Here is a 14,158-nt window from a genome sequence, read left to right on the forward strand (position 1 = left end):
CAAAGTGCTGTCAAAAACTGGAGGCCCTGTGAAGGAGGAAGTGGAGGAGATTTTGAAGGTATTGTGATAGCAAGTTTAAGTGTGAGAGATTTGAATTCATAGCAGGAAAAGTTAAACATATCCAATTTGGAGATTGAAGAGAAATGCAAATATATTGTGGGAAAAAGGGCAGGCTGCTATTGCTGTGTTGGGAAGCCTTTGTGCCCCATGGGAGCGGCGTATGATGTGTATGATGGGAATGTGTGATGACGCCTACAGGAGAGCCTGTGCTGGCATTGTGTACAGATGAGAAGGAGGAGTCAGGGGCAATGGATTTTGAAGATGGCGACTTTGATGAGCCCATGGATGCTGTGGAGGTGGACATGGAGACTGTGGCTGCCAAGACTTGGGACCAAGAGAGGGAGCCAGCGGAGGGGGTGAAACATGAGGCAGATCCTGGGAAAGGGACCACATCCTACTTGTAAGAGCATTTTATGACTTTTCTGGCAAGTAGCACTACAATTATTCTGTTGGATTTTGAAAGGTTTTTGAAAATGTGGTTTCTGCAGAGAAAGTTTTCTCCCAGATGTCTCTTGTTGGGACATTGATCAGGAAGATGACAGCAGTTTCTCAGCCCAGGAAGTTCAAGTGGATTCCAATCACCTCCCACTGGTAAAAGGGGCAGATGAGGAACAAGTGTTTCAGTTTTATTGGCTGGATGCTTACGAAGATCAGTACAACCAACCAGGTAATCATACGTATGGTAACTGTATGTCTTTAATACGGAATAGCGCCTTTCCCTTAAATGCTTTAGAGATTGTAATTGGCACAGCCTCTGCCCTCACATACATGCATAGTAAGAGAGCAACACTCATTCATTGTAAAGTGCATGAGCCGCTCGGATGGAGAGCAGCTGTGGTGTGAATAATCCATAAAGGTGCTTATTGCAAAAACGAGTTATGTGTGGTTTTGGAATGTGTGCTTGTAGTTCACCATCGATGTATCTGAGGTTATTGGAATGCAGTTTACTTTAAATAGAATCAGTCATTAATGTGTTCTTTATTCAGCAAATTGAATACCTGTTGTGTGCCAGACATTGAAATGGGGTGATCAAGCTGGACAAATTCCCTGTCCTAATGGAGCTTACATTCTAGTGGGGTGGGAGAAATAGGCAGTAAATAAGGTAAGTTGATAAGTGATGTAAAGGCAATTAGTTAGGAGATGGCTGGGGGAGGTCTGTCTGAGGAGACCACCACTGGGCTGCGATTCGAGGAATGTACAGAGCTGAGGATAAGACCATTGCAACCTGAAGAGCCAGTAAGCACAGAGGCTTGGAGAGAGAAAGGAGGCCTGCGTGGTTGTAGCACAGTAATCAAGTGACAAGATTGGTTGAAAGTGAAGTTGGCGATAAAGGCAAAGGCCAGATAATAATGAAGGACCTTGAAAGCCATATTAAGCAGTTTAGATCTTATTCTAAGAGCGGTGGGGAGGCGGTGGAGGATTTTCAGTGCTGGGTGCGGGGGTAGAGTAGGGGGGTGGAGTGGTCCCATGGTTGCGTTTACATTTTAACAGGAACCTTCTGGTTTGTGTGGAGAATAGCACACACAGGTGTGTGGTGGGGGCTGAAGTGGGGAAGCCCTGGAGGTCAGTCAGTCCAGGGCAGGTGTGCTAGTTACTTGGACTAGTAGTGCCTATGCAGAAGGAGAGACTTGAATATGTTTAACATGTATTTTGATGTGAACTTTTTGATGGATTGATGTGGAGGTTGACAGAAAGGAGGAATCAAGGATGATTCCCTGGTCCACCTCTAAATGGGCTGATGGTGTGATCCTGACTCACAAAAAGCCAGGAGGCTCTCCAGTGTCCTTTTGTGCTCCTTGGAGCCCTTCTTCACTGTGGGGCTGACCATGACAAGGGGCGTTGGATTAATAAAAAATACAGTATACACCTTAAACAGAGTTGCCTTTATTCAGATCTGTTTCTGGATGTGAGGTTAGATGCAAACTGTATTTTTCAAAGGGGTTTCCTGGAGGCTGCATCTGGTGAAAATAAAGGGAGGATCTAGATGTCAGTAATGCAAGTGAATGAGTAACAAGAGTCTAAGTATTAACTGTCAAACTTAAGGGCCAGATTTTCCTTGTTTACCTTAAAGATAATCAAGCATTGGCTTTAACTACAAAACTGTTAATGCTCTCTCCAAGGGGAGACAGAAGCATTAATACGCTTCTGCTTATCAAATACATTGAAACTTTTGTAGAGCCACTTGAGTAATGAACTGCCATGTCTTAGTTTCTTAGGTAAAGACGTAAGCAATCTTAGAAATGGTATCTTATCTACTTTAGCTAGGGCAAGACGATTTGGTTAGAGCCTCTCACCTCTTTGACTAGTACTTTGTTACTTGCTGTTGGAAGGTAGGCTGGCAAGTATGATTACATGAGGCTGAGCAAATTATTCCCATCCGTTTTTTTTTTTTTTGTGGAAGATCAGCCCTGAGCTAACTACTGTCAATCCTCCTCTCTTTGCTCAGGAAGGCTGGCCCTGAGCTAACATCCGTGCCCATCTTCCTCTACTTTATATGTGGGACGCCTACCACAGCATGGCGTGCCAAGCAGTGCCATGTCCGCACCTGGGATCCGAACCGACAAACCCTGGGCTGCCGAGAAGCGGAATGAGCACACTTAACCACTGTACCACTGGGCCAGCCCCTTCCCATCCATTTTTATTTGTATTTTTAAAAATTTGTTGAAGAAAAGTCACCCTGAGCTAATGTCTCTTGCCAGTCTTCCTCTTTTTGTATGTGAGCCACTGCCATAGCATGGCCACTGACAGACAAGTGGTGTAGGTCCCTGCCCGGGAACCATACCTGGACTGGTGAAGCGGAGCCCACCACACTTAACCACTAGGCCACCGGGGCTGGCCCTCCTCGTCCATTTTTAAAACCCAGGGCTGCCCCATTGGGGACACCATTTTCATGCATGCTTCATGTGATCTCCCTGAAGCACAGCAGTGTGACTGGTGCTTGCTGGAGATGTGTGACATGGTGGGCCTGCCCATCCCATTGCTACTCCCTGTGCTTTGCTATATCCACTCAATGCTGCATTTGATTCCCTGTCTTGGTTAATGGTTCCATCAAAACCAGAAACCTGGGGGTCAGCCTTGAGTCCCCATTTTCCTCACTTCCCTCACCAAGTCTTATTAGTTTTATCCTCCTAAAGTATAAAGTAGACAAACTATCTTCTCTTTCTCCTCACAACTGCAACGCCTGAGCCCTTCTTGCCTACTGAAACAAGCCTCCTAATTGGTCCCTCAGTTGTCATTATCCCACATTGCAGCCAGAGCAATTGCTCAGAAGGGTAACTCCGACCACCTCTCTTCCTCATTAAAGAAAATCCCCAGTAGCTACTGCCTACACTAGAAAGCCTAAGTTCCTTGGCAAGGCTTCTGTTGCCTGCTGTGTAGGATTTTGTGCCCTAGAAATAGTTCCAGCTGTGTACCTGCTACTCCTTATACCACATTCCTTTATTCATTGTGTTTGTCTGACCGGACTGCCCTCACCTGGCTCAGCCGAGGTGTCATCTGGAAGTTTCCTAATCCTCCAAACTGGCCTAAGAGCCCTTTCTGTGATCCCATCATACCCTTTCCAAGCGTAGCATTTCTCATATTATTTTGAAAAGATCTGATTCTGTGTTGTCTTTCCCCCAAAGCCTTTGAAACTCCTGGAGGGCTGCGACCTTTTTTTTATTTCCAGTGTGCAGCATGATGCCAGCGCATAGTAGGTGTTCTTTGAAATAAACTACACAGTGACAGTCGTGTAGATGCGCAGGAAAGGTTTCAGAGAACCAGAATTGTACTCGCTGCTATTACTGAGTTTGCCTCTTGAGACCTTGTAGTAGTGTGGGGTAAGAATGGATAACACAAAGTGGACGGTGCCCTCCGTAAATCCACATATAAAGCATCAGATTGCCAGTGTCAGTTGCCGAGGATTAGAACCTTAAGAAACAACAACCCTGTTTCTTTCCTGTGTGAAAATAAGTTGATTATTTGCAAGTTTTGTTTACTGGTTGATACTCTTATTAAAAAACAGTATCATTTTGTGGTGCAAGGGTCTGGAGCTGCATTGTCCATTATGGTAGCTACTGGCCATATGTATCGCTTTAAATTTGAATTAATTAAAATGAAATAAAATTTAAAATTTAGCTTCTCAGCCACTAGCCACATTTCAGGTGCTCAATAGCCATATGTGGCTAGTAGCTGTCATATCCATGGATGGCACAGACAAGGAACAATTCCATCATCACAGAAATTTTTATTGGCTAGTGCTGGTCTATAGTAATAGATGTGGGAGGTTAAGATTGAGGCATTGAAGCACAGCTATATTTGAAAGCAACCAATATATGGTATGTATTGTTGTTGCATTCCTGGTACTAACCATAGTTATGGATAGGCCTTTTCAACCACTACTGGGAAATATTTTGCAATTGAAAGAGGTCCTAGTCTGTTATTGGTCTGTCTTCCAAATGGTAAAGTGACAGGAAATTGCTAGTGCTGGAGAAGGCCTCAGAGATCATCTGATCTAGTTACTTGCAGAGGAGGAAGCTGAGGCTCCAGAAGATAAAGTGATCAGCTCTTCAGTGGCAGAGTTCTGGGCTTCTCACCCTTGTCCACACTCCTGTTCCATGGTGCTTTTCAAGTTGTGTCCTCTGTGTTTGATGCCAATGGGTTAAATGAGATGCCTTAAAAAAACCTCCTTTAATCTCAGAGGGTTGAACAGTTTCATCGTGATAGCAGGTAATGATCACTGAGCCTTGGTGAAATCAATGCTGCTAATAAAAACGAAGTACTCGCAAAGACCCTGTTATTGTTTCTCACTTTCTTACAGATTCTAAGTCAGTCAGTTGTTGCTGAATGCTCCATAATTATGAAAAGAATCTTACTCTTTGCATATGGGAAGATATCCTGTCTTCATTATGACTTTTTCAAGGTTGAATAAATCCTGACTGCACCTGGTTTCAGCTCGTAACTTTGGGGGGAATGTAATCTTTGTTTACCATGATCTTTTTGTGGCAAATGAGGCATAAACAGTGTCAAATGTGTTGCATGAAGTGTGATATTAGTTTGACTGTAAAATGAGCTATTTGAATCTTTGAATCCAATATTAGGGTCTTTATTTTTCTTTGCATGGAATTTTGTTTTTTCGTCTCTTAACTGTTGTGAGGATGACTTTTAATTTTCTGAGCTACTGTGATTTTGTCTTTTTTAATCATTCCCACAGTCCTCCCTTCCCTCTTCCCTATCTCCCCCTTTTCCCCCCCAGCTGAAAATCACACAACTCTTTTAGAGTTGTTAAGAATTTTAATCATCTGCAGAAATGAAAATTCTTAAATGGTCTTATTTCTACTAGAATGAGTGACAAAAGGAAGCACTGATGAGCTATCTTGTGAAACTGGAGTAATTGGCCTTATGATCCATAACCTTTGCATGTGCCAGAATTTTCTTAGTGTTTCAGACAAGCGGCTGTGTTGAGTGGCTATGTTGGTTACTGCTGTCTCATTTTTCATGGAGACCAGGATTTTGCATAGTGACCATGTCTTAGGTTGACTATCAAATCTCTGGAGGCTTTTCTTGATGTTCGGTTTTCATGAACAATGACTTGATGTCTAGAAAGGCTTGTTTTTACTTTGTGGTATATGTTACATAGGGATTTCAAAAGGGGTGTGTCTGTTGATTTGGTTACTAGACCATTTGTTAAACCAAAATAGAAAAGAAAGGAACATTATAAAGACTAACTAGCCAGATGTCTTAAGTAGTCTGTGAGGTAGAAAGGGTATAAAATAGGAGATAATAGTTGAACCCTGTTATGAGATATTTATTATTGTGTGGAAGTAGATGTATGAGATGAATTATGTTTTTCCCAAACACCATTTTGTTGTTGTTGAGGAAGATTTGCCCTGAGCTAACATCTGTTGCCAATCTTCCTCTGTTGTGTATGTGGGTTGCTGCCATAGCATGGCTGATGAGTGGTGTAGGTCTGTGCCAGGGATCTGAACCCACGAACCTGGGCTGCTGAAGCAGAGCACACTGAACTTAACCACTATGCTGCGGAGCTGGCCCCTCCCAAACACCATTTTACATATAGAGAAATACTGATGTACCATACATAGTTATCCTTATACGTGGATGTTAATTTTTATCAGTAAGCACAAGTGCTAAAAAGAAGTTTAGTATTATATTCTCAGAGTTTTCATAAGAGGTTTAAATATGAGATTTGTTGAGAAGAATTTAGCTTTTTTGTTCCTCTTAATCTGGATAATCTTGGTTCTAGGGAAAATGCCTGTGTGTGTGTTTTTCCTACACTGACCTAGGATGTCTCCCTAATTTTTGAGGTGTGGCTGTATTGACATGGAATATCTCCCTAATTCCCCAGGGGTTTCCACACTGACCTGGGGTGTCTCAGTAGTTCTCCAAGTGTGTCTACTCAGGCCTGGGATGTCTCCCTAATAACCGAGGTTTGTCTCTGTTTACCTGGGATGTCCCCCTAATTCTAGGGAAAATGTTTACACCAAGTTAGAGAATCATTCTGTGCCCTGTCCTCTTAGCGGTCACAGGTTTTACCAGTGTGGTATTGTTGTATGGCCTAAATACTGAGTAAAGGAGCGGTCTTGGGAAGTGGGAAGCATATGTAAATTTGCTATAAAAAATGACTTCATGAAGGCATAAATGTGTGGGCACATTCAGTGGGCCTTTATATTGCCCCTTTAATGTAATGTAATTGAAATGTTTCTTTTCTCATGGTTTTCCTTTATTCTTTTAGGTGTGGTATTTCTGTTTGGCAAAGTTTGGATAGAATTGGCCGAAACCTATGTGAGCTGTTGTGTCATGGTGAAAAACATAGAGCGAACGCTCTACTTCCTTCCCTGCGAAACGGTAAATATTAGTGATTAGCTTCTAATTCCAGGTGCATTCTGTGTTCTGCCACCAACCTGATTCTTCAACAGGACTATGAATGATCCACAACCTTGGTGCTTCTTGCTGCCTGCCTAGTGACCACTGATTGTCAGCAGCTCCAGTAGAGATTGGGAAAAGTAGAGAAATGAAGTGAAACTCAGTTTTTCAACTTGTTAGAAAGGGTGTAAAAGTGTCTGAGTTTTAGTATATGATACTATCTTTTCCCCCACCTCTCATTTCCATGATAATCAGGGTTGGGAGTACATGGCTGTAAAGCGTAACATGGCATTTGGCCCAGTTTTCGCACTTTTGCTGTGTAGGCAGCAGTACCATTTCTTCCACAGCCATTTAACAAGGTCACTTCCATTTGCTCCTCCATTTTTATTGGGAGTTAACATCCACACTCCCCTTCCAACTCCAGCCCTGTCCCATCTCAGTTGAAATGTGAAGCTGTTTAGTCAGGATTTATAGCACTTCTCTCATTTTGTAGAAGCAATCATCTTTATCTCTGATTTGCTTTTTAAATGCCATTGGGAGGGATTGGGTATCGGATTTAGTACATTTTTTGGGTCTGTTTCTATCTTTGAACTCACCTGTAAGACTGTTCTATTAAATGTTTAAATGGGCGAAGATGAAAATTGATTTAGACATGGGTTTCTGGTGGTTGAAAAGATCTTATGTACCGATACTTTTTTTCCCCTCCCTTCCCCTCTCCATGGGAGAGCAGAAAATTGATCTAAATACAGGGAAAGAAACAGGAACTCCAGTTAGAATGAAGGATGTTTATGATGAATTCGATGAGAAAATAGCAACAAAATATAAAATTATGAAGTTCAAGTCCAAGGTTTGTATTTGATGATAATTTTTTTCAGCTGTATTTTATTATTTGTTTTGTTCATTTCCTGATCTAGCGAATAGTTATTGCATATCTTCTTTGTGCAAAATGCCTTCTGTGTGGCTATAATCCATTGAATGGAAATTTCATAGATATCAATATAAAACCAGTATGTTAGATTTGTAAAAACATTTTTTCTGTTTAAACTCCTTATAAAATAATATTCGTTAATTTGAATTGAAAGATAACTCAAAGCAAAGTAATTGCTTCCAGTACTTGCAGCATATTTTATGCTTTTATTCCGAAACAGAGAAGAAACTGTTCTATCTTGTTTATGTTAGTCATTGCCAAGTTGTACTGGTAAGAGGTTAAGTAAGGTTTTATCTTTTAAAATTAGGGACTATGCTGCTATTTCTGATAGAATAAAAATCTTCTATTCATGTGGTACATATTGATCAGTCATCTTGATTTTAGTGAGATATTGACATCTTTGGCCATCATTGTGGGGGCTGCAGCTCATGAATATACTGGCTATTCACAGTAATTGCCATAAAGGGAGGATTAAGTTACTGATGATAAAGCTAACCATCTTAACTGTTGGAGCTTTGCATTATGGCTGATGGATCAAGTCTCTAAGATTCTAGAAGCAATGTAGTGTGATGGTGAAGAGTATAGGTGCTGGGACCAGATCCCCTGTGCTTTAAGTCCTAGCCCTTCCACTTTGTAGTGTGTGACCTTCCTTGTACAAGTGCTGAGTGACTTCTCTGGGGCTGTTTCTTCACCCGAGAAATGGGGCCCTATTTGAAGAGTTGTTGAAAGGCTTAAGTCAGTTAATTCTTATTGGGTGATTAGAACAATCCTTGAGGGGCCAGCCCGGTGGCGCAGCGGTTAAGTGCTTCGGCGGCCCGGGGTTCACCAGTTCAGATCCCGGGTGTGGACATGGCACCACTTGGCACGCCATGCTGTGGTAGGCGTCCCACATATAAAGTAGAGTAAGATGGGCACGGATGTTAGCTCAGGGCTTCCTCAGCAAAATTGGGAAAGCTTGGCAGCAGATGTTAGCTCAGGGCTAATCTTCCTCAAATAAAAAAAAAAAGCAATCCTTGGTACATAGCAAACACTCAGTAAATATGAACTATAATTATAATGCTCATTATTAATTTTTCTAGCAAGATGGAGTTGCTTAATATCAAAGAGTAGCAAATGATGTAATGCATTAACATTGTAAAACTTTTTAATCTTTTATTACTCCTCTTGAATGCAAATATTTCTGAGTTCTCTAGTGTCTAAGAGAAGTCTTTAGCATTTTGTCACTGGGTGTTTCACTCTCAGTTGAAAAGGGGGAATGAGTGGCTTTTTGGCTTTATTTACCTTTGTGTTCTGTGAGGATGCTAGATTCCTAATGATTAAAAGCAGGGACATGCATTGTGTATGCAATACTTGTCAATTTAATTTGTGAAGAGCTTTTGTCTTAATGATTTTTAAATGTCTACTTACCCAGATAGTGGAAAAGAACTATGCTTTTGAGATACCTGATGTTCCAGAAAAATCTGAGTACTTGGAAGTTAGATACTCGGTAAGTCAAACAAAATTGCTGGGTTTTGGTTGAGAGTGACATTTTCCTGTTTTGCAATTTTCAACTGGCTTTCAATTAGGAGTATTGGCAGGGCTCCTTAAGCCCACAGTTCATTGAGGTGGACTTACAGTAATGGATAGTTAAAATGGATAAAATTAATTTAAATACATAGTCTACAGGTTATACTGCCTTTCTCTGCTTTCAAGTGTGCATCTTTAAATACATAAGTTGAGACTGCACAACTGTTTGTCAAGTGGAGTGAATGCCACATGACGGAGTTGAACATCATTAGTCTGTTGAAGTGTCCCTTCTGAGCAGTGGGAAGGTGAGAGAGGAGCGTCGATAATGTCACTGCAGTGCTGCTTTTGCTCCTGTGACAAGCAGGGTCATTGCTGTGGAATGTTAATTAACTGGAACTTAACCTCTTTACCTCTGTTCTAGTGTTTTGATCTCATGATGTTGGAAAAGGGAAACTTTTAAGTGTTTCTGACAGTGGTGATGAAAAGTACCATGGAAGCATTTTGCATGAGTCCTACTCTTTTGCTTTCGTTCTTCTAATGGAGTGGTACTTAGTTACTGGCTATTTATCAGTAAGGCGTGTACAGCTCTGGACAGAAATCCTCTTTTGGGGGAGCTTCTTGGCCTATTTTTCTTCTGATGGATGTCATCAAGATGCATTATTTTGTCATTGTGAATTGTTTTTGTTTCCTACTGTGAATTGTTTTGGATTTCATTTGTGGCAAATTACATTTTATATATATGAAAGGGGTTTCTTCTGGTGGCTCATGGAGAGGCTTTTGTTTATTTCAAATATAGACTTCGGAAAATGTGAAGTAATAGTTTTAAACAAAAAAGATTCTTTTTTCTTCTTTGCCTTTTTCAGGCTGAATTGCCACAGCTTCCTCAGGATTTGAAAGGAGAAACTTTTTCTCATGTATTTGGGACCAACACATCCAGCTTGGAACTGTTCTTGATGAACAGAAAGATCAAAGGACCTTGTTGGCTCGAAGTAAAAAATCCACGTAAGGAAAAATTTACTTTCAGAATGCTAAGTAAATTGCTGATAGATATGGTTTTTAGGAGTTAAGGAATTGGTCTATTTATTTGTATGTCTACTTCCTTTATTATTGTTTGTTTCTTCAGGCTTTTCCTTGAATGAGTATAGGGAATATGTTTGGAATCACTTGATCGCTGTTATGCTTGGCAGTTTAGTGGGCGGGAGGCCCTCGTTAGCCCCGGCAGCTGTTTGGGCGCATCCCTCCTTGTGCTGTTGTCGGTGTGGACTTGCGACCTGGCTGATGTGGCCCAGCTGTTCTGCATGATGAACTGCTGACCTCTGAAGGAGAGGAAGCATCACTGCCCTGTGTGGATAGTGCTTGTTCGGTCTCTTACCTGATGTTTTTTCAGTATTTGCATCTCTGATACTCTGTTTTATCTTCATGAATCTCTTTAAAATGTTTTGTGATTCCTCTAAGGCAGTGTTTTGTTTTTTAAAAACCTATTTTGGGTCCTGGAGTTTCTGGAAAATCAGATGAAAGCTGTGGACCTTTTTCCTAGGAACATGAACGTATGTATACACACACATGAGGATTTTTTATTTCAATTTTTTTAATTTGATAAATTTTACATGTTACCATTTGTAAATTTAAGGTGTGCAGTGTGTTACTTCAATACATTGTGTTATGATTGCCATTGAAGCAGTATTTATCACATTACATCATTATAGTGCAATATTATTGACTATATTCATCATACTGTGTGTTAGATCTCTATGGCTTAAGGGTACAAACTTCTAACAAGTAGTAAATATGCCATAGAGATCTAACACATGAGAATTTGCGTACAGTCCAATAATGTGGCTTATTTTTACTTAGATGTTATAATACTGTATTCTTATTAGGTGGGATTGGAGACCATCTCAGTTAATCACAGATTTCTTTTTTTTTTTTAAGATTTTATTTTTTCCTTTTTCTCCCCAAAGCCCCCCGGTACATAGTTGTATATTCTTCGTTGTGGGTCCTTCTAGTTGTGGCATGTGGGACACTGCCTCAGCGTGGTTTGATGAGCAGTGCCATGTCCGCGCCCAGGATTTGAACCGACGAAACACTGGGCCGCCTGCAGCGGAGCGTGTGAACTTAACCACTCGGCCATGGGGCCAGCCCCCACAGATTTCTTAATTATAGTAGTTTTTCTTTTTCAGTAAATAGCTAGTGATCTGTTATATCTGTTCTATTTCAGAGCTCTTAAATCAGCCCATCAGTTGGTGTAAAGTTGAGGCAATGGTCTCGAAACCAGACCTGGTGAACGTAATTAAGGATGTCAGTCCTCCTCCACTTGTGGTCATGTCTTTCAGCATGAAGACAATGCAGAGTGCAAAGACACATCAAAATGAGGTGAAGAAATGGACAGGTTTTGTATCTGTGCCTTAGATGCAATACTTACCTGAACTTGTATAGCTTTTCTGCAAAGGAAAGTTACTCTTTTTGGCGGGAAAGAGTACTAACTCACTACCACACTCCATTTTGGAGAATGAATTGAATTTGTCTGGTGTTGCAGTTTTTCTTTAAAGACTTAAATTACTGGATTTATTTTTATTTCTTGTTTTTTAAATTTCTTATTTTGGAGAACTTTAAATGGACATAGAATAATATAATGAACTCCCATATACCGATCACTCATATTCAGCAGTTAGCAAGATTTTGTCACAGTCGTTTATCCCCTCCTTTTTTTCTCTTGAAGTATTTTAAAGCTAATCTCAGACTTTGTGTCATTTTACCCCTGTATACTTTGGTATGCATCTCTCAAAACGTTCACACTTTCTTACACAGTACTATTATCACACTGATAACATTAAAAGTGATTCCTTGATATCATCTAAAATACCTAGTCCATATTCACATGACTCTGTTTCTCAAAAATGTCTCTTAACAATCAGTTTATTTGAATCAGGAGTCATACAAGATTCATAGATGGTGTTTAATTTTTATGTCTCTTGACTCTCTTTTAAATGGGAGGAGCTCTCTCCCACCCCCTCCACTTGTTTCAGTGACATTGACTTATTGAGGAATCACTGTGGGTTGTCCCGTAGAATTCCCATTTCCTGTATTTGTTTGCTTTGTTGTGTCGTTGGACTTCTTCCTCTGTATCGGGGGTTGGCAAACTATGGCCTGTGGGCAAGTCCAGCCCATGACTTGTTTTTGTAAATAAAGTTTCATTGGAAAACAGCCTGTCTTCATTTCCATAGTATGTGCAGCTGCTTGAGTACTACAGCAGCAGAGTTATGGCAGAGACCATGTAACCTGAAAGCCTAAAATATTTACTATCTGGTGTGTCAACTCCTCTAGTTAGTGCTAAAGAATTGATTAGATCAGATTTGACTTTTTTGACCAAAATACTTTATAGGTGGTGCAGTGTACTTCGTATTGTATTATATCAGCAGGCACATAAGGTCTGTTTGAATCACTGTTAGTGGTGCTGTGATTGATTAGTGGGTTCATGTTTTCATCTAATGGGAGGATTTTTAAACCTTGACACTAGTGATATTTTAGGCTGAATAATTCATTGTTATGGGGCATGTCCTGTGTGTTGTGGGACGTTTAGCAGTATCCCTGGCCTCGACCTGCTAGATGCCAGTAGCATCCCTCTTCCATAGTTGTGACAACCAAAAATGCCTCCTGGGGTGCCAAATGTGCCCTGGGGTTGGGGGGCAAAATTGTTCCCAGCTTGATCTAATGGCTTCATTTGTTAGTGATTTTTGCCTAAATTAGTTATTTCATTAGGAGTTGTAAAATGGTGGTTTTCTAATTCTGTCATCCTTTCCATGTTTATTAGTTAAATATCTTAAATATTAGAATGTTTATTAGTTAAATTTTTCTATTAAATTAACTTTTGCTCATTAACCAGAACCATTAGGTTATCCTGCTGTAGTTTGTACAGAAAAGACAAGATAAATGTATACTTCTTTCTCCTTAATTGCCAGTTTTCTGAGTAGGAAGTTGGGAATCTACATTACATGCAGCATTGACCAATGATTTTTTGTTTTTGTTACTTATTTTTACTTTCTCTTTTATGGAATATCATTATGAAACTCCTGGATTTTATATACAGTATATTTCAATCTATTGCATTCATTATTATTGTTATTTTGATGCTTAAATTTTTCTCTTTGATCAGTGGGAGCTTCTTTATGTTTGATTCTAAGTCCTTTTGACATTGGTGGGGATTGTTTTTAACAGAAGCCTTTTGGCAGTATCTTTACTGTGATTTTTTTTTTTTTTAGTATGTGATTTGATCTTTTAATAATAGTTAATGCAGTAGATGGCCGTAGTTGATACTAGTTAAGTGTTTGGGAGAGGCTTACTTAGTTAAAATTTTTTTTAAAAGTATCCATCCCCTGGCACTGAGTGAGGTTTCTAAATACCATTTCCCAATAAGGGAAATAGGGCTCCCTGTAGAAACGGCTGATTCAGGGCAGGAAATGTCCGAGATAAGCCTGGAACATCTTGTTATACCAGAAAGTGAGGACAGTATTAAAGTCTGCTGAAGATATGTTGGAAGGACTCAGGAGTCAACTGAAGAGTTTCCTTCTGGCCAAAGATGGGACAGTTTGAGTGTGGATAAGAATAACTACTCCAGGTTGAAACCCATGAGTTCATAATGATACTGCAAACACTAACAACACTGCTTTGGTCACCTGTGAAGGAGGCTAGGGAACCAAAACATTGTTTTGAAAACTGGTAAATAAGGGGATTGGGTCAAGCATTTATCTTGACTTTTTTGGACACGTATTGTACCTCAGGTAACCAAATAATTGATGAGGGGAA

The 14,158-nt window shown here is 40.3% G+C and overlaps 1 protein-coding gene across 18 annotated transcripts in view; it reads left to right on the forward strand.

Annotated features, from left to right (window-relative positions):
* The window catches only part of POLA1 (DNA polymerase alpha 1, catalytic subunit), a 286,891-nt gene that overhangs the window by 19,396 nt on the left and 253,337 nt on the right, over nt 1-14,158 (forward strand). For 13 of the 18 annotated variants that reach the window (XM_023633680.2, XM_070256823.1, XM_023633684.2 and 10 more), the window contains exons 9-15: nt 259-460; nt 549-727; nt 6,791-6,903; nt 7,652-7,768; nt 9,261-9,335; nt 10,219-10,357; nt 11,574-11,728. In XM_023633680.2, coding sequence (XP_023489448.1) covers nt 259-460; nt 549-727; nt 6,791-6,903; nt 7,652-7,768; nt 9,261-9,335; nt 10,219-10,357; nt 11,574-11,728 — 980 coding nt within the window. The remainder of the gene's footprint in view (nt 1-258; nt 461-548; nt 728-6,790; nt 6,904-7,651; nt 7,769-9,260; nt 9,336-10,218; nt 10,358-11,573; nt 11,729-14,158) is intronic. The other 5 variants (XM_070256826.1, XM_070256827.1, XM_070256835.1 and 2 more) reach the window with 1 other exon arrangement.

The sequence above is a fragment of the Equus caballus genome, chromosome X (assembly GCF_041296265.1).
Source record: "Equus caballus isolate H_3958 breed thoroughbred chromosome X, TB-T2T, whole genome shotgun sequence".
In the NCBI taxonomy this organism is placed as follows: Eukaryota; Metazoa; Chordata; class Mammalia; order Perissodactyla; family Equidae; genus Equus; species Equus caballus.